General features: G+C 33.8%; 1 protein-coding gene and 1 long non-coding RNA gene across 3 annotated transcripts in view; one reads left to right on the forward strand and one right to left on the reverse strand.

The window, feature by feature from the left end:
• LOC116567562 overlaps nucleotides 1-745 on the reverse strand; it is a 114,573-nt gene extending 113,828 nt beyond the window's left edge. For both annotated transcript variants that reach the window (XR_004276255.1, XR_004276254.1), the window contains exon 1: nucleotides 517-745. This is a non-coding gene — a long non-coding RNA (uncharacterized LOC116567562). The remainder of the gene's footprint in view (nucleotides 1-516) is intronic.
• Nucleotides 717-19,899, forward strand: DEPDC1 (DEP domain containing 1). Its single transcript, XM_032302687.1, is given in 13 exon segments — nucleotides 717-937; nucleotides 939-957; nucleotides 3,056-3,321; nucleotides 6,259-6,415; nucleotides 6,855-6,973; nucleotides 7,372-7,502; nucleotides 8,893-8,940; nucleotides 12,093-12,233; nucleotides 13,587-14,438; nucleotides 14,887-15,059; nucleotides 16,778-16,954; nucleotides 18,281-18,466; nucleotides 19,144-19,899. Coding segments are annotated over 13 exon segments (2,436 nt in total). The 5' UTR covers nucleotides 717-911; the 3' UTR covers nucleotides 19,285-19,899.
• Nucleotides 19,900-20,681: the final 782 nt, after the last annotated feature.

The following is a 20,681-nucleotide window of genomic DNA, read 5'->3' on the forward strand; positions in this document are numbered from 1 at the left end:
AACGTTCAGAACTTAGCTTATGTCATTTGAAAAATGACATTTTTAAAGTGTATAATCATGATTTAAATTTAACCATGATTCTTGTAAAGACATGCCAGATTTTCTTCAGCGGAGCAATTTGACAAGTTTTATATAACCTTTCCCAAGCCCTTCGTCGTGTGTACTTACTGGAAATCTACTTCTGCTCCATTTTACCACGGAATTAAAGGGGAGGAGGAATAACCTACGTTTTTGCCCTGGGAAGAACGGAATCATGGCCCCCAGCTAAAATGTACCAGGATGACCGCACCGCAGCCTACACCCAGGAAGCTTTACAGAAGCAAAACCAAGGGGTTTGTCAGGTGAAAGCTACGCCCCAGAGGTGCTTTGTTTTACATGCCAACCACTGCTGGAGATTCTGTAGGGCCAGGCAGAAAACGCTTGGGGTTTTGTTTTTCTTCTTCTTTTCAAATTTCAAATTCCCTAAAGCCAAAGGCAGGACTCCAAACCATCCAGTCTGTGGCTAAACTGCCTCACCGGTTCTGAGTGTGGAAACACGGCTCCGCCTCGCCTGCGACCGCAAGAGGGAGAAGCAGCTCCAGGACAGCCGAGTGAAGCCCAGAGCCCGTCCCACGAGCCCGTCCCACGGGCCCGGCCCCCGCGCTGGCTACACGGTGCCAAGCATCCGCGGCTCGCGCCCCGGCACGGAGCAGCGACGCGGCGGCGCTAGCCAACTGCGGCCGGATCCGGACGGCGCGCACGTGACTTCGAGACGCGGCCAATCAGCGCAGCCCTCTGCGCTATTCAAATCCGCGGCGCGGCCGGCCGTTGTGCCTAGCCACGCCGCCGTCGGGGCCACCGAGCTCCCGTATCGTCCAACGCCGCCATGCACTGCGCCGGCCGCTGACAGACCTCCGGGCCCGCCAGGCGGAATGGAGAGTCGGAGTGTTCTCCCGGGCCTTATCGGCCACCAAACTGGTAAGAACCGCCCAGAATGGCTAGACTTTGGCCAGCCGCAGCGATGGCCGCCACCGCCTTTACGCGAGAACGTTTGTAGTTTTTTTGTCTTGAGAGGACAGATGGATCCCAGAGCCCCTTGGTTCCCTGAAAAGGAGATTGGGGGGAATTAGGCATCGCGAAACCCTGGCGGGACACGCCTATCCTCCTCCTTTGAGGGTCTGGGCTGTGAGCCGTTAGTCCAAAGGGTCGCGTCCCCGGGTTTGCGCATCATACACTGGCCTTTTTTAGGCGACTCCTGTGCCTGCAGTTGTCGGCGTGCTCTGGAAAGTCATAGAATATTCCGATTTTAGCCACTCCCCACGTCTGATTCTCTACCCCGATCAGGATTAAAGAAGAGCTGAGAAAGAGTTCTGTTACCCTGTAGTGTCAGAATAGGGAGACAGCCCGAATGTGACAGCTTTGTTTTGCTGGGTCTGTAGAATGTAATGCAGGATCTACCGATTGTAATCGCATTAGGTAACAGCCGCCCATTTCCAAACTAAGCCCGGAACAGTTAAGATACCCAACGGGAACCACTGTTGGTAGTCACTGGGTTTGTACTCGGATACAGTGTCTTTGTGCATTTAAATTCTCAATCCAACAGAGTCCAGTGCCACTGGGTACGTGAAATTAGAAGAGTGGCTTAATTTATGTTAGCCCCAGTTTCCACTCTGGTAAAGTCGGGCTAATAGTGTATACACCCACCTTAAAGGATATCCCAAGAGGATACCGTATATGAAAGTGTGTTGTGATCTATAGATCCTATGGATAAGTCAGAGCTCAATACGTTTCTTGAATAAATGTATGAAATGGGGAGGTGTGGTGGGAAGAAAAGAATAATTATTGTGTTGTGGGTGTTGGGGCCGCATTGGTTAGATAAATGATAACATAGCTTGTAGTGGCATAGTTGGGGGTTACGAATCAGATTTCTTGGACTCTAATACAGGATTTTTCAGTTAAAGAGTGATGTGTGTACTTTACACCACCACCACCACCTTGGTACTCCAGTGGTATAGCTACCACAAACCTGAAAGTTTGGGTTATTTGAAGACAATTTGGAAAATATGAGTATCTTTTAATTTTTTTTATTTTTTTTTTTGAGATTTTTTTTATTTTTTTATTTACTTGAGAGAGAGAGAGAGAGAGAGTGAGAAGGTGAGAGAGGAGAAGGTCAGAGGGAGAAGCAGACTCCCCATGGAGCTGGGAGTCCAATGCGGGACTCGATCCCGGGACTCCAGGATCATGACCTGAGCCGAAGGCAGTCGTCCAACCAACTGAGCCACCCAGGCGTCCCATGAGTATCTTTTTAAAACCTAGGTGCATCACTGTTATTCAATATGCAGTGGACTTAAAGCTTAGTTAATTTACCCTCTTGTTCTATGTTCACTATGGGAATCTTCACGTAAGACATATATAAGGTACTTCAACATTAAAGGTATCTTCCAGTAAAACTACTGCCTACCATGAATTTTATTTGACCAGCATAGGAGTTACGAATGCAGGTTCTTGAGTCAATCAAACCTGGGTTTGAATGCCTGGATTCATCATTTATCTGGGTGACTTTGGTCCAATTATTAAATCTCTCTGTGTTTCATATTCCTTATATGAAAATGGAATAACAATAGTACCTACTAATAGAATTCTGAGAATGAAAATGAAGTAATGAATGTAAAGTAGTATCTGACACAAATGCTACCAGCATTTTACTAATATTAGTTGAGATTTAGAAAAAAAGGAATAAGTGTTTTCTGTATCAAAACTAAGAGGCAAGTTCATTGCAGTTCTTCATTATTTGTAGGTTTCCTAAGTAAGCCAATCAGACCATGAAGTGCTTTTAGTCAAAAACTATACAAAGAAGTATTACCACAATACTAGAATAAAGAGAAATCAATATAAGATCTGATATTTTCTGTAGTAAATAAGACAAATGATTTCTTAATGAATGATTCTTAATGAATGTTTATGATATAATTCGTTGTGAATAAAATAATTTTCTTTGTCTACTTTGTTTCAACTGAGTTGTAAGATATCTAATTTTGTTGTTTAATTTTAAAAAATATATATTTTCTTTCTGCAGTGGAATGAAATTACCACATCTTTTCGAGCAGGAATGCCTCTACGAAAACACAGGCAGCACTTTAAAAAATATGGCAATTGTTTTACAGCAGAAGAAGCAGTGGATTGGCTTTATGACCTATTAAGAAATAACAACAATTTTGGTCCTGAAGTTACAAGGCAACAGACTCTCCAACTGCTGAGAAAATTTCTTAAGAATCATGTAATTGAAGATATCAAAGGCAGATGGGGATCAGAAAATATTGATGACAACAGTCAGCTATTCAGGTACTGAACAAGTAGCTACAAAATTGAATTACTTAACAAAAGTTAACTCCATTTCTATAATGCTTTTACTAAAATTTCAGCTTCTTCAGAAGAAAATTTTTTTTATAAAACTTACTGCTCTTAGTACAATTAAAAGTACTTAGAGGTTAAAGTTAATTGCTGCACAATTAAAACTTGTAAAATGTTAAATAGTATATAAAATAAAATAGGTATTGGGACAAAAGAGTGAGACATCACTTCTTCATATTCTGAAAGCTATAACATTTCAAGAACAGATTACTATTAACCTTTAGTTTCATAAGTTGAGGAATTATAAGACAAATTCTCACAGGTCCTTGCCCTCAAGTAACATATAATCTTATATAATCAAAGAATATATGTGATAAAATAAATAATAGCAAACTTTAAATAATAGAAGAAACTTACCATAGGTTAAAGAGATATTTATTAAGGATTCACCATGTATCAGAAGCCTTGCTTTATGATTTGCATGTTTGCTTACTTAATCCCCAGACTATTTAAGCGGGATAAATATTAGTTCATTTTTACAGATAAGGAAACTGAGATTATGCTTTATTTAATCTTGTTACATATGTATGATATATGTTCTTCCACCTTGAAACACGGTAGATATTTGTCAGATTAGTAAATACATTTGTTCTCCTGTCGTTTGTACTGCAGCTTTCTCTGTGGAGCCTTTCTGACTCCCTCAGGCCACCACAATTGCTTTTTCTCAGGGTTCTGTTTCATATATCATTCAACTGAGTCTTTGGATTCTAATACCCATGCTTTGTTTCTCTACAAAATTAGTAGTTTTCAAGTGAAATGTCTTAGAAGTTGATTTTTGCCTCCATATCAAAGATGATTTATGTTGTACAAGTGAATTGCAATAACAAGCATGTGAATAGTTCATTTTGTAGAACATTCTACAAATCCTCCTAACTATAGCTTCCTCTCCTAACTATAGCTTAGTCACCTTTGGGAGCTCCTTTGCTATTATTCATTCTATAGTTGTTACTGGTTTTTAAGATCCTAGATTAATCTTTACTTCACCTCTCTCCCTAGACAATTTCTTACCATGTCTTCACCTACTTTCCTTTTAACTTTAAAATTTCCAACCCAAATATATCTTCTGAGATTTAGACCCATTTTTTGCCCATTAGGCATTTCAGATACAACAAAAAGAAAAATAAGTATCATGTCTTAACCTGAACTGTGTCTTCTAATGTCTATACATAGATGAATGATACTGTTTTCCCTGTAGTTGCTTTGATTCTTTTCCTTTCCTCTCCCCTTTAAATATGATTTAATTAACAAACCATATCTGTTATACTGCTTCAGTAGTTCTCTGTCCACTTCTTTCTCCACCCTAACAGTTTTTTTTGTTAGACCATTTTTCTCTCTTACCTGGAACTCTGTGTAATTCTTCAACTAGTCTCTCTGCCTCTAGTCTTTTATAATGATAATAAGGTTATAAAGTACTTATAAATATACTTTACCAAAAATGTGTAAGACCTTACTGGAGAAAATTATAAAGTTGTATAGAAAGTAGAAGGGGAGAAGGATATCCTGTTGATGAATGAAAAGAGTCACTTTTCCCAAAATCGATAAATTCAGTGCATATTCATTCAAAATCCTATATAATTCCTTTATAGAATGTGACAAGCAGATTCTAAAGTTCAAGGCAGTTTTGAAGTGAACAAGGAGGGGAGAATTGCCATATATGATATCTGGTCTTAAATTAAATTAAAACAATTAAGTACTGAAAAAGCAAAACCCATACATATAGTTGGTTCTTGAATAGTGCAGGGATCAGAGACACTGACTCCTTGCATAGTCAAAAATCCACATATAACTTTTGACTCCCTTAAAACTTTGCTAATAGCCTACTATTGACCAGAAGCTTTATTATTAACATACGCAATCAATTAACACACATTTTTTATGTTACATGTATTATAAACTGTATTTTTACAATAAAGTAAGCTAGAGAAAAGAACATGTTATTAAGAAAATCATAAGGAAGGGAACACTTCTGTAATACTGTACTTCATTGATTTAAAAAACCTGTGTATAAGTGTTCGAACCCATGTTCACAGGTCAACTGTATATGGGAATGGGATATAAATTATACATGGATTAAATACCTAAATATGAAAATAAAACTCTTATGAAGGAGTATAAAAAATATTTTAGGACTGTGGAATATAAAAGAACTTCTGAGTTCACTATAAACTTATGCATATATTTAATGTGTAAGATACTATAGAATGAAAAAACAAAACCATACATATTGTTAATGAATATTTATTAAAAATATAAACATGAACAAGAAGGAAATAACACTAACTGCAAGTTAATGGCTTCCCTCAGAAAGAAAGAAATAGAATAAGCAAAGAATTTCTTTCATTTAACAAAAAAATAATAATGAAGTCTTTAGTAAAATGTTAACAATTGCATTGGTTGAAGATTACATATATGCATGTTATCTATACTATTTTCTGTACCTTTTATATCTTTGAAATATTCTTTATTACACTGGAGGGGGGAAACATTATAATCAAAAGCAGTAACAGAAACCAAGATCTGGCAATTAGAACAAGCACAGTCAACAAAAGTCAGAAATATATATAAATTATAGATAGCTTGTCAAAGAAATTTTAAAAATGCAACTATTTTCTTCTTCAACAGAATTGATCCCAATAATACCTCTAAATTATGCCGATATAAAGTTAAATATGTACTGTATACTAAGAAGAGTAGGAAACTATTAAGATATTTTTTAAAGGTTTAGTGAGAAAATCGATTTATGTAGAATCTTTATTCCTGGTAATATAAATAAATTCAGTTCTTTTGTGATTTTTACTTTAGATAAACAGGCATTAAAAATTTGTTTCTGATCTTATATTACTTAATTGCATATTATTCTTAAACCAGATTTCCTGCAAATTCTCCGCTTAAAAGTCTTCCACGAAAACATCCAGAATTGAGAAAAAACAGCATAGAAAACTTTTCCAAAGATAAAGATAGCATTTTTAAATTACGAAATTTATCTCGTAGAACGCCTAAAAAACTTGGATTACATTTCTCTCAGGTAAAACATCCCTTTTGCTAATTATTAGTTTAAATATAACTACCATGTACTTAATTAAAAAATCATTAAAAGTATATAAATCTTTAATATTTGAAGCCAATACTGAAGTCTCTTAATCTACATTGAATTCCAAAAATGTGTGTAAATTGTTTTACAGTAGAACAATAGAACGCATAGGAACAATAATAAATATTGTAGTGAGACATACTTGAAACACTATTTGTATAATTTAAGTCTGTTTTGTTTTAAATTGATCTGAGGGTGGTAGGAGCAGCTACAAAACCAAAAAGTTCTATTACCATATGTTAACATTATTTCTTTAGGTGATACCTTATAGCTTCATTGTGGACTATCTACCAATAAAATATTAGGAATTGTGTCACTTCAATATTTCCTTAATTTGAGCATAACATTAAACCAAAGTAATTTTTTTCCCCAGGAAAATGTAGAGGAAATGAACCATGAAATAATCAATGGAGATCAAGAAAACTCAGTTTATAATAGAGAAATAAGCCAGGAAGATGTTGAAGAAGTTTGGAGACATATTACTCTGATCTAGTAAGCTAAAACTAAGCTCTAACCAAGTTCTAGAGGTGTTTAGAATGTGAATTTGACGTTTTTATCAAGATATACAAATGCAGAAAAGCTTAGAATTTAACCTATATGTGTTTCTTAATAAATGCTCTTGCTATAGTTCTAGTATAGTAGAAATAGAATGTTTTCAGCATGATTTGTTTTTTCTTTGAATCAAAGTTATACATATATATAGTTGGAGTTTTATATTGGAATCATTTCAAGGTTACTAAAATACATTTGAAAGTGGCTACTAATATAAACCTTGTAAGTTAAGTAAAGAAATACTCTGAATACTTTGCCATTAATACTCTTTCAATATTTATATCCTATTCCATTTATTTATGGAGAAAAAGAAGTTTGTCTTCTTTCTTCTGGTTTAGCCTACAAACTATTTTAGGTGTGCCATCCCTAGAAGAACTCATAAATCCAAAGCAAGTAGTTCCTCAATATGTAATGTACAACATGACCAATACAAGTAAACATGGAATAGTTATACTACAAGACAAATCAGGTTGGTATCAATAAAAGAAGTTAGAATCTTGTTAGCATAGGTTGCAGCTATAGTGGGGGTGCACTGAGACTAAAAATATAGAAAGTAGAATACTTTGAGAGAGCATCAAGGGGAGATTATTGTTTTATCATACGTGCTTTAGTAGTCATTTTAAGTGAATATTATTCATACTATTATTTTAGCCTATAAGTGGTACTTATGCATGTTTTTTTTTAAGTGGTAGGGCTAGACATCTGAAAGGTATGCAAATATAATAAAATTATTGATTAACTACATTTTAGTGAGGGCCTACAATGTACCGGGCATTATGCTAAAGATTTAGTGATGAACAAGAGAGAAATGGTCCATGACTTCTTGGAGCTTATATAAGTAGTTACATATAAATTTACACAGGTCGAGATATATATTCAAAACTGAGGTAACACACAATAACATAAGCCCAAACTCTCAAAGTTGATATTTTAAAAATTACTAGCTTTGTATTATATATATAGATATAATATATTGATTTTAGATCTAAGATGAAAAAATTAGGGATATAATTCAAGCCAGATGCATTACAAAACTTAACACTTCAAGAAATCTGTCAATAAATCTCAAAGTGTTAACTCATTTTTTATAATCAACTGCTGCCTGCAGTGTTAAGTGGCATGCATTACTTGAGTTTCTTTCTGTTGGCAAGAACTTTAAGGTTTAAACTGTAGGAACAAAAAGCAAAAACTTAAGAATCATGTTGCTTATGCATATGGCTTTGGTCTAGTCCCATCTTTCATTACCTAAAATCACATACTTAACAGTATATTATCTTATTCAGGCTTTTCTTTATAACCATAAACTTTTCAAGTCAAGTGTATGTATGGTTTTTGTATTGGTGTCAAAAACTACAAGATTTTATGCAGCATAATTCAGTTAGTGACAAATGAAAGATTTTAAGTAAGCCTCACTGTGAAAGCACCCTAATATTCAAATATAGCTCATTTCAATCATAGATCTCACTCAAGGCAGTAATATTCAAATAGTATAGCTATAATTAGAATGGAAATGAAGATAAAGAAAACATGGTAGCAGTGGACAAGGATGAACATTTTTTTATTTATGAATCCCCACCAAAATAATGTATCCTCAATTTGGGGATAACTAATTGTTTTATGTATCATGGAAAGCATCAAACTCAAGATCTCTGTAAGTTTTAAATTTGTATTAAAATATTATTTTGGCTTTATGTCTTGTTAAACACATAATTTTTAATCTTGGTAATATAGATGTATGTACATACATCTATATATATGTGTGTGGGTATAATTATATGTATATAGTAAGTGTAAAATATTAATATACTATCATAAAAATTGTGTGATTTACTAAATAGTGTAAATATATTTTTGTATAGATGACCTTCCTCATTGGGTCTTATCTGCCATGAAGTGCCTAGCAAACTGTAAGTTAATCATGCAAAATATGTATGTATATTCGTGTTTTATATTTGTAGTATTTAACAAGAACTAAAGAGATTTTTAAAATAATTCATAGAAGTCCTGATAAATTTAGAGTATGCCAATTTCTCTTGATGCTTAAATGACAATCTAGTAGAAATTATTACATATACTTGCATGTGGAATAGAGTCCTTAACTTTTTCTATGAAGATGGTGGTTTTATAATTCAATCTTCTCATGTATGGCTCAGTTTTCATAAATCATAAAATCATAGGTTAGTGGGTCTTACAGAATTTTTAGGTATAACATACATTAGTTGTCTTAGTGAGGCCTCTAGAATCATATACAACCTGTAAGTAATATAGCTCTTAAAAGCAGGAAAGGTTCAATCAGAAATAGTCTCATAAAATCTACTTTAGTCCCCTTGCCATTAGTACAAGGCTTCAACACTGGGGTGCTTCATGACAGGCTTGTCATCAGATATATACATATTATATATATAATGTATCCATCAGATATATATATATTTTCTTTTTAAAGGTTTTTATTTATTTATTTGACAGAGAGATCACAAGTAGGCAGAGAGAGAGAGGAGGAAGCAGGCTCCCTGCTGAGCAGAGAGCCCGATGTGGGACTCGATCCCAGGACCCTGAGATCATGACCTGAGCCGAAGGCAGCAGCTTAACCCACTGAGCCACCCAGGCGCCCTCCATCAGATATATTAATGGGACTTTTATATTTATGGGAAAAAATGATCTGTCACTAAGCAGCAAACCACTTTTTTAAGCATGGCTTTTTCCATAATGATCAGTGATAACTGATTTTTATAATTTGAGACCATATTTCAAGTAGAAGACCTAACTGCTTTAAAAATCAGTTTTAAAATATGCAGAAATATGTGCTTCTAAGTCATCAAATTAAGTTAAATTATATTTTGATAGTTTTTTTACAAAAGGATTTTTCTCATTTTTATGAAATGAGTATTTTATTAATAAAGTTCAAGATAGGTATATATTCCCTTGTTGTCCACTGGGTGTCAATATGACAAAATAACAGAATAAATAGCAATAAAATAAATAATGTAAGTGATAGAAATATTTTCTTTATCAAATTGAAATAAAGATCTTAATCATAAACTTGATTTTTGAGTTTCTCTTTCTACCTTCCCTCATCTAACTGCCCTTCTGCCTCATACCTTGGCTCATGGTTAGCAACCCAGATACTTACACTTTCAGGATTTCTCTGAGATCTCATGTTGAGAGATATTTTTTTCTTCTCTTTCTTACCAGTCTATGTTATACCTAAGTGGTACCAAAGATATAATTTACTAGATTCCAAATTAATAATATATCTAGCCAGAGGTAGTATTTAGACTTGTAGTCATTATTTAATCCCTATAGTAATCCCATGACATACAAGAATCAGTGATTAACATACTATCCTATTTTTTTTCCAGAAGAGAAAATAAGGCTTTTGAAAGTCTACTGATAATATAAAGAGCTATGCATGCAACTAGGATCCTCGAACTATAAATTCTGTATTTTAATTCTAGTAAAAGTATTTTGTCTTAGAAAATGTTGTAATGATTATCAAAATTTATATTTTACATACTGAGACTATTTCTTATTCTCCTGAAGGAGATGTTTATTTTGCTCTATGTAAATCCATATTAGCCTTTAAGCTATTAAATATGTGTGATTTTTTTCTTTAATCCTTTTTTAGTGCATGTGCTCACATTTGTATGACAATACAAAAGTTTGGAGACAGAGAAGTAAGAGAGATTATTTGGGTTTGGGAAGAAAAAGATTATAACTTGAAAGAACAGCATCGGTGGCTCAGTCAGTTAAGCATCTACCTTCTGCCCTGGGCTCAGGTCATAATCCCCGATCGAGCCCCACATTGAGCTCCCTGCTCCTCGGGGAGCCTGCTTCTCCCTCTGCCTGCCACTCCCCCTGCTTGTGCTATCAAATAATAAAATATTTAAAAAAAAAAAAAAGAATAGATAGAAGAGTGACTCTCAAACCCCATTGCGGATTATAGTAACTAGTGAAACTAGCCAAAGATTCTGATTGGTTGATTCATTAGGTGGTTTCATTTAGTTGATTCAGCATACCTCAGAAGATTCTTAGAGTGAAGATTCCCAGATCAGCATTTGGAAACTACTAAATTAGCCAGAAGCAAACATTTTTAAGTCCGTAATTCTTAGCTTTGCCTCCATAAATTCTGGTCTGTACAGAGAAACTTATATTTTTAATAGGCATATTGGATGATTCTGATTATATAATCCATAGAGCTTACTTTAGTTGTTAGACCTCAGGGTGCCAGGTCTAGCTCTTACTTACACTGCTCTAAGTTCTAATTCTAGCTTTGCCACCAGTGGCTTTTTCATTTTAGGCAAATTACTCTGAGCTTCACTTTTTTCATCTGTAACATGAGATCAGATTTTATTTCTGAGTAAAATACTAATGAACAGGAATGATTCTTTTAAGAACGTTAAGCTAATGAAATGGCAATGTAAAGATTTTGTTTAAATTCATTAAGGGCATGCTTTGTGTTAGGCAAAATTTGTTCATGAAAATGTAAATTTACAAAAGAGAATTTAGAAGGATTATTTGTATTACCTAAATATTCTTTGTTTTATAAAATGAATTGCAATAAAATCTCATTAAATAACCTTAATATTTTAAAATATATTTTGGGACACCTGGGTAGCTCAGTGGGTTAAGCCTCTGCCTTCGGCTCAGGTCATGGTCACAGGGTCCTGGGATCAAGCCCCACATCAGGCTCTCTGCTCAGCAGGAAGCCTGCTTCTCCTCTCCCTCTGCCAGCCTCTCTGCCTACTTGTGATATCTCTCTCTCTGTCAAATAAGTAAATAAAATCTTTAAAAATAAAATAAAATGTATTTCAAATTTTGCCCTCTAGGCAATTTTCAAGTATATAAATATTAAAACAAAATGCTAGTAGTTGCTTGTAGTGATTTCTAATGAAAACAATAAGAATGAGATGTGCACAACTCTTCAGATTTTTGAATTGTGACAGAAGTTGTTAAACTTAGCTCCTTCATGAAATACAGGTTTTATACATTTTAAAATTTAAAATTTTTATTTGAAATAAAATAAATTTTGCCAATTTTTTTTTTGCCTCCTGTGTCTTAGGGCCAAGAAGTAATGATATGAATAATCCAACTTATGTTGGATTTGAACGAGATGTATTCAGAACAATAGCAGATTATTTTCTAGAGCTCCCTGAACCTCTGATTACGTTTGAATATTATGAATTATTTGTAAGCATTTTGGGTATGTATGGATTTTTACTTATTATTTAAATGTATTTCATTAACATTTTCAAGTCTTCCATAATTTAAAAGATGTAGGTAAAAAAAAAAAAAAAGTGCAGGTAAATATAAAGGTGGCAAGCTATGAATTATTTTAAAATTTGGGAATACTCTGGTTCCTGTTATGTTTTTTTCCAATAATTTAAATATGTCATTCCAACACCAGTTCTCCACATCAGTTTGGTGCCCTACTACTCATTTCTGACACTGACTACCCAAAATTAGACTAGACCCCACAAGTTAGGCACAAAATCCTTCAATCCTCATATTAACCATAGAGTTAATGTAAACACCAATTAAGTGCTCACCTCCACAAGACTGCCTTCCATTCAGTTGTCTATAAATGAGATCCTCGGGTTTACTGACACTTCTGCCCAACTATCAGTTTCGGGGTTCCCATAACCTTTCTTGAATTTAATGATTGATTTTAACTCAGAACTCTGGAAACTGCTTTATTTAATCAGTACCAGTTTTTTAAAGGATACAAGTCAAGAACAGCCATATGAAAGTGTAAGTACATAGGGCAAGATATGGAAGTAAGGGCTGTGCAGATCTTTCATGCCCTCTCCAAGAATGCCATCCTCCCAACCAGGTTCATATGCTCAACCACCCATAAAGTCCCCTAATCTTGTTACCTCAGAATTTTAATTGAGGTTTAATTACATAGGCATGACTGATTAAATCATGATTGATTAAATCATTGGTCATTGGTGATTGACCAATGATTTGTCAATCTGTCAAATTGTCAATTTGTCAATCAGTCTTCAACTCACATCCCCCTCTCCTCAAGGAGGTCTGAGGTAGGCTGAAAATTCCAACCTTCTCTAGTCCAGTCCTAAGTCACCTCATTAGCATAAACTCAGATGTACTCAAACAGATGCATTATGAGTAACAAAGACTCCTGTCACTCTGAAAATTCCAAGCCTCTTAGAAGCACTACACCAGGTAGTAGAGACAAAGACCAAATATTTAAGTCTTTATTATACTATAGTTGTCTTATAATTAAGAGCTTTCTAATATTTATAGGCTGAAACCAGGTTTTTTTATGTATTTGACTCAATTATAATTTAGACTGTAGAAATAAACTTTAAAGTTTTTTATGTCACAAGTTGGAAAACCTCTAGTCTTGCACTTTGTAACTGAATGTTGCATGTGTCCTATTTAAGTGGCTTCTGAATTAAGCAACTGCTATTTGTACTATACTAACAATATATACTATAGTGATGCTTTTTTTTTTAACTTTACTATTGTTTTTGTTTTATTTTTGCCCACTGTCACACAGTTGCATTTTAATTTTTGTTTCATTTCCTGGTAGTTGTTTGTGGCTACGTCACAGTTTCAGATAGACCCAGTGGGATACATAAAATCCAAGATGATCCACAGTCTTCAAAAATCCTTCGCTTAAACAATTTGAATTCCTTCAAATCAACTGAGTGTCTTCTTCTCAGTCTGCTTCATAAAGACAAAAACAAAGAAGAATCAGATACTACTAAGAGACTGCAGATAAGTGATCAAGGATTTCAAGAAAAATGTGCTAAGAAAATGCAGCTAGTTAATTTTAAAAATAGAAGAGCCAGTGCTAATGACATAATGGGAGGAAGTTGTCATAATTTAATAGGCTTAAGTAATATGCATGTTCTATCCTCTAACATCAAACCAAGGTGCTATTCTTTAGAAGGAATTATAGACCTACCAGGGAGTGCAAATAAAGAGGTCTTCAATGCCTTCCATCAATCTGTTCTGAATATAGAAGGACAAAATAATAAGCAGTTTTTAGAGTCTAAGAGCAAACAGGAATCCCTAATGAATCTTCATTCAGAGGAGAGTAATCAAAAGCCACTCTGTGTTGGTTTTAAGAGAACCTCTACTTTGACTGTTCAAGACCAAGAGGAGTTATGTAATGGGAAATGCAAGTCAAAACAGCTTTGTAGATCTCAGAGTTTACTTTTAAGAACTAGTAGAAGAAGGAATAGTTATATCAATATGCCAGTGGCTGAAATTATCATGAAACCAAATCTCGGACAAGGCAGCACAAGTGTACAAACAGCTATGGAAAGTGAACTCGGGGAGTCTAGTACAACAATCAATAAAAGACTCTGCAAAAGTACGATAGAACTTTCAGGAAATTCTTTACCTCCAGCTTCTTCTGTGTTGACTGGCACACAAAGTAAGGTTGATGCTTTCAATGCATGTAATATTAACTTTTAGTGTTTACTAACTGTGTTTTGTTTACCTGTCTTTTCTTCTCTGAAACTGCTTTATATTTTTCCTCCAAAAGGAAATGTTTTTATTGCAAAAGACTTTGTCATGGCATAACCAAGATTTATTCTACTTACCTAAAGCACTTATTTTCTTTTACCTCATTTTAACTTATTCTGAGTCACTTTATTTGTAGTAGGTAAAGGATGTTAATACTCAAATAGGTTATGAAGAAAGTAATGAGCTTTTGAGCAATGTGGAAATTTCTAGGGATAGTTAAAAGAAATTATTACTAAAATATTGTTTTAGTATTTATATAACCGTATTCTTCATGTAATTGTGTATGCTCATGATGTGAAAGCAATTTAGTGTCATTGATGATTTTTTGGGGGGTGGGTTGTAATTTTGCCTTCTAGGTTTCCTGCAACCTCATTTAGAGAGGGTTGCCATCGATGCACTACAGTTATGTTGTTTGTTACTTCCCCCACCAAATCGTAGAAAGCTTCAACTTTTAATGCGCATGATTTCCCGAATGAGTCAAAATGTTGATATGCCCCAACTTCATGATGCAATGGGTACAAGATCACTGGTAAGTTGATTTCTTAAGGAAAGAATAAGCCATGGTTCATAAACTAAAAAAAGAAAAGCAAATCACCCAAAAGTTCTACTTGAGTGATATTGTGGTCTCAAAATCCTAGATTTTTAGGATAGAAAGGCTCTTAAAAGTATCTTTCTTAGTAGCAGAATGTTGTTGCATTAATCTTTTGTGTCCAGTATGCTAAACTTTCATATCCTGATCTTTATCTTGTCTGAGCACTTTGCCTCTTCACTCCTAACACATCATATTGATAGACTTGGATTATCAGACCATATTCCATTGCCTTGTACAAATTCTGTTTGGTGAGGAAGAAAGAGAAGATATAAGCATGGTTAAAAGCATAAGGGCACTATAACTTTGTAAATGAGAGAATTAATAGAAATCTTGTGGTAATGGGAAAGTTGTATTTGACGAAATATGTGAATTAGGATAGCATTTCACTGTGGGCAAGAAATTGGGACAAACTATTACGAAGCAGTCTCAGACTCCATAAGAGGATGAGGGTGGAAGCATTTTATCCAGATATTGATTGAAAATGAACTCTTAAAATAGTATCTAATCTCTCTCTCTCACTCACTCTCTTTTCAAGAGCTACCACTTCCTCAGTGCAGCTTCCAATGATTTTCTTATAGCAAGGAATCTGGAGCTGAGCTCTATTCTTCCACTCATTAAGGACAGTTCTTTAGCAATGATAGATCCAATCTAAAAAGGAAGAATTATTCTTGAGTAATTGTGACACCATTAAAAGGCATAGGGAAGTTTATAGAGGAATATATTTTCAGAGACATGAGTAGAAAGAAAATAATTTCAGTTTTATACTTTTTGAGTTTGAGTTTATAGGACATCCAAGTGAAATTTATCCAACAGACTATTAGAAATGTGAGCTTGGTGAAGAAAGATTAGGTCAAAAGGCAGATTATTTGGAGAGAAGTAGTAGTTGGAGCTTTGAGAATAAATGAGCTCTACAAAGCTAGGAAGGATGAATAAAAAGCTGAGGACTCAGTTGTGGAAGGAGAGGAAAACATGTCTGACATGTAGGAATAAAACCAAAAATATTTCAGTTCAGTAAATGTGTTCCTCATCTATTATATGCTAAATACTTAGAATTCTGATGACTATTTTAGAATGAGATATGGGTTTGAGTGTCTTATACTTAATGGATAATATGGATATGAATGAGAGTAAATAACTTTTGAAACACAAAATTTATCCCAGGATTTGAAGACTCCTTATGATGGAATTGAAAAATGTATGTATTGTCTTTAAAAACTGACAGAAAAAAGATTAAAAGCTATTTTCCAGAATTTCAAAAGCTAAATGGTACCAACCTCATTATCACTAATCTTTACATGGTATGTATTCTCCTAGTTTGTGTTTTATGGGGTTAATAAGTCATTGTTCTTTGACATTCTTTAAGTGACATATCCATATGTTACTAATGGAACCAATGGTATTTACCAATAAAATTGTGACAAAATTAAAAAGCTAAGCCCTTTATAATCCTTTGGAATTATATTAAAGAAATACTTAAAAAGTACTTTAAAAAGAATATTCTTACCTTTCTAATGTAATTAATTGTTCTCATTTTTAAGCTGAAATCTGCTTATCACTTTATCTCAGTACTTTAGCATGATACCCAGAAATTCCTGATACTCTTATTTATATGAAAGCTTAGGTTTTTACATTCACATCTTTTAATATGTTTCTAGATGATACACACTTTTTCTCGGTGTGTGCTATGCTGTGCTGAAGAAGTGGATCTTGATGAGCTTCTTGCTGCAAGATTAGTTTCTTTCTTAATGGATCATCATCAGGAAATTCTTCAAGTACCCTCTTACTTACAGACTGCAGTGGATAAACATCTTGACTACTTAAAAAAGGGCTATGTATGTATTGTAAATCTTAAAATTCTCTGCATTAGTCAGTTCCAAGTGGCAAACTCATCTCAAACTAGCCTAATTAAAAAGGAAGTCTTTATTAGCTCACATAAATAACCTCTAAAAGTCAGGAATATAACAGAATCTGGGGACTCAAATAGCAATAAAACTATTCCCATCTCTTCATCTCTTATTTCCATTTTGGTCCTATATTTAACAAATGGCTCCTTCACATGATAGGGGGCATATGGCTGATTAAAGCTCTTAAGTCACAAACTTGCATTTTTAACCCAAAAGGAAAAAGTACTACAGCTTTACCTACCAATTTGAAAAGTTCTCCACAAGGCAACTACTACATGCCTCTGGACAGTCTAGGCTAAAACACAACCTTTAGGTGGTTCAGGGTAAGTGCATTGGAGACAGGGCCATACTCTGGCTCTAGATGATTAGAGGAGAATCTGCTATTCAAAAAGTGAGGGCAGGGACACCTGGGTGGCTCAGTTAAGCATCTGCCTCTTAATTTTGACTCAGGTCATGATCTAGGGTCGTGAGATCGAGCCCCCACATCAGCCTCCACTGTCAGTGCAAAGTCTGCTAGTCCCATTCCCTCTGCTTCTTGCACTCTCTCTCTTTCTCAAATAAATAAATAAATGTTTAAAAAATTGGGCGGGGTGGGAGGATGAGGATACTGGAGCTGGAATGGGAAGCAACTATTAAAAGGAGAGAAGGAATGCTGAGTAACCAAAAACCAGATGTCTGTTATATTCAATTTTTGGCTGCCGAGCACCTATATTTCATACTATGTTTCTTCCCATATATACCGTTCTAATATTGCCCTGGCTTATAATTATCCTTCACAATTTCCTTCTGTTATCAGCAGATGATACAGTATCTGTTCATGCTCTTACACCTCAAAAACAGTAGATGAATATTATTACTATGTCAGAAGAGTAATGTTTTAAAATGAATTAAAGCATTTTTTTTGTTTTGTAGTTAATAAAATTCATGGTTAATGGCAATAATGATAATGGATGACTTTAATACTTATTCTGTGCTGAGCACTTTATATACATTAACTTTTGTAATTCCCATTTTACAGATGAGGAAACAGAGCAAGTGAAGTAGAATAACTTGCTCAATGCTACAAAGCTAGTAGATTGTGGGTCTGGGATTTATATTCTGGGATTTATCACTACTCTACTGCATAATACAGTTTTCTTTAAGTATTAAATGTTTGATAGCAAATTAGTAGATACTAAGTCTCATCGAAAGAACCCTTAGCAAATAGTAACATGAACAGAATAGACTTGGACTATACCATTTTGTCCACGACAGATTAAAAATCCTGGAGATGGACTGACTGTTCCTTTGCCAACGTACTCATATTGTAAGCAGATTAGTGCTCAGGAGTTTGATGAACAAAAAGTGTCTACCTCACAAGCTGCAATTACAGAACTTTTAGAGAATATTATTAAAAACAAGAGTTTGCCTCTAAAAGAGAAAAGGAAAAAACTAAAACAGGTAAGAGAATGAACAAGTTCTCAATCATAATATTTTTCATTATGCTGTTGCTGATTGTTATTTAATAAAATTAAGAATCTAATTTCTCATTCTAATATTTTAGATTTTAGACACTATATATTTAGGCTATTTATATACCCTATTTGCCTGGCTTTACTCTTTATCCTGAAATTTAAATAATAAAAATAATAATAATAATAACAGATACTCTTCCTTATAGTTTAGATTAGCCTGGGAAAATAATTAAAATATTTTTATTATAATATATAACTTTTACTGACTCATTATTACCATTTAGAATTTTAAATCTCCATCAAAATCCAGTAACAACATGATTCTGACAAGTTTAATTCCAGGTCTGAGATACTCAAATATGAAATATACTAAATCACTATGACCTTCACAGGTGTTACAAATGGAAAGAAAGAAGATCTGGAATTTAGGAGGAGAATACATTAGAAGAGAATCCTAGAATATTAATGCTAACTTGGATCTAAGAAATCTTACATTATACCTTTCATATATGAGAAAACAAAGGGAAAGGCAAGGATAAATTGAATGGATACTCACTTCTGAAATACATGTTTGAGAAAGGCACTGAATTCTTATGTTGAACACTGGCTTCAGCTAGGATAATAAATGTAAAATACCCTCTAATTTCTCACCTCGTTTTTAAGTTTCAGAAGGAATATCCCTTGATATATCAGAAAAGATTTCCATCCACGGAGAGTGAAGCAGTCCTTTTTGGTGACAAACCTACAATCAAACAACCAATGCTAATTTTAAAAAAAACAAAGTTTCGTAGTCTAAGATACTAACTGAATTAAAAATTACAATGTAATATCTGTAGAACTTTGGTAAATGAAGCCATATCTAAGAATCTAGCTTCTAAAATAGAAGTCTATTTATTAATGGATTTTTCTAAGAAAAATATGTAAAGAGGTACCAAAGTAATTTTTTATCAGTGTAAGACTGCTAAGAAGCTAATAGGTATCAACTGAGAACAAATAACAAAGGTGGTACCAGATACTTTAACAAGAAATCTTTTTTTTAATACAGCACCTGTAAAAGCTATTATGTGTGCTAAAACTTTACTTACTTGAATTTTGAAAACTGATATGTCAAGATTAAGCTGTAATTCTGTTTTTTAAAAAAATTATCTGTACATGTACTTATGAATATTAGCTAAAGTACTAGTTGTTTAGGGGTATTCTTTTTTCTAAGTAAAAGAATGTGAAGAGTATTGGAAAACTCAGTGAATTCTCTATGCTAAATGTTGCACTCTTTTGTGTATTCTTTTTCTACTTTTGATCTATTTATATATATGTATGTTTTTAAAATATATACATGTAAGTAAGTCTTCACTTTGCTTTAAACCCTTATCAAAACTACTTCAATCATTCAATTTTTCAATAAATATCTTGATATTTGAATATCTTGCATTCTTATGTTCATGTATCTACTAGAAGATAATGGTGTAAATGAAGTATAAGGCAATCGTATTCATTCAAAAAATTTATTTAGCAACTACTATGTGCCTTTTATTATTCCAAATAGGGAGAGAAAATGATGAATAAAATAAAAAAATTTTTTTTTATGTATTTTCTAACTAAGGGAGATATAACTTCCAGGTACTTAAATAACAGTATATACCCTGAAATCAAGTCATGGAATATCCTTCAGCTGAAGACTGGCCTCTTTAGTTATGTAACAGTTCTCTAAGCTAGTGTTTTCAAACTCTTACATATTAGAATTACCTAGAAAGTTTTAAAACAATAATGCTCAGGCTCTACCTTTTATCAGTAGCCATCAGTATTTTTCAAACTCTCGAGGAGATTCCAGTATTCAGCCAACTTTAAGAATCAGTCCCTAAACACTTTTTATAAGCATTTAAGCAAATGCCAAGCTTGGCTTTATTATTTCATTGGATGAAAATGCAAATTATAAACGCTTCTCATCTTAATACAAGGTTATTCATATTTCTGCTTTATTAAACACAAACTTGAAGCAGTTTTTCTTCCATATTTTACTCTAAGCTTATTTAATACCCATTCTTATGTGTAAAGATATATAATGTCTGAGACATAATAGACACTTACTATTCAATAACTTGATTTCTCAATGTAATGTGCTATAAAATGACAATGTTTCATTTGAAATTACTACTTTTTATTAAAAACCTGGACAGATGGGGCACCTGGGTGGCTCAGTGGGT

The sequence above is a fragment of the Mustela erminea genome, chromosome 10 (assembly GCF_009829155.1).
Source record: "Mustela erminea isolate mMusErm1 chromosome 10, mMusErm1.Pri, whole genome shotgun sequence".
NCBI lineage: Eukaryota > Metazoa > Chordata > Mammalia > Carnivora > Mustelidae > Mustela > Mustela erminea.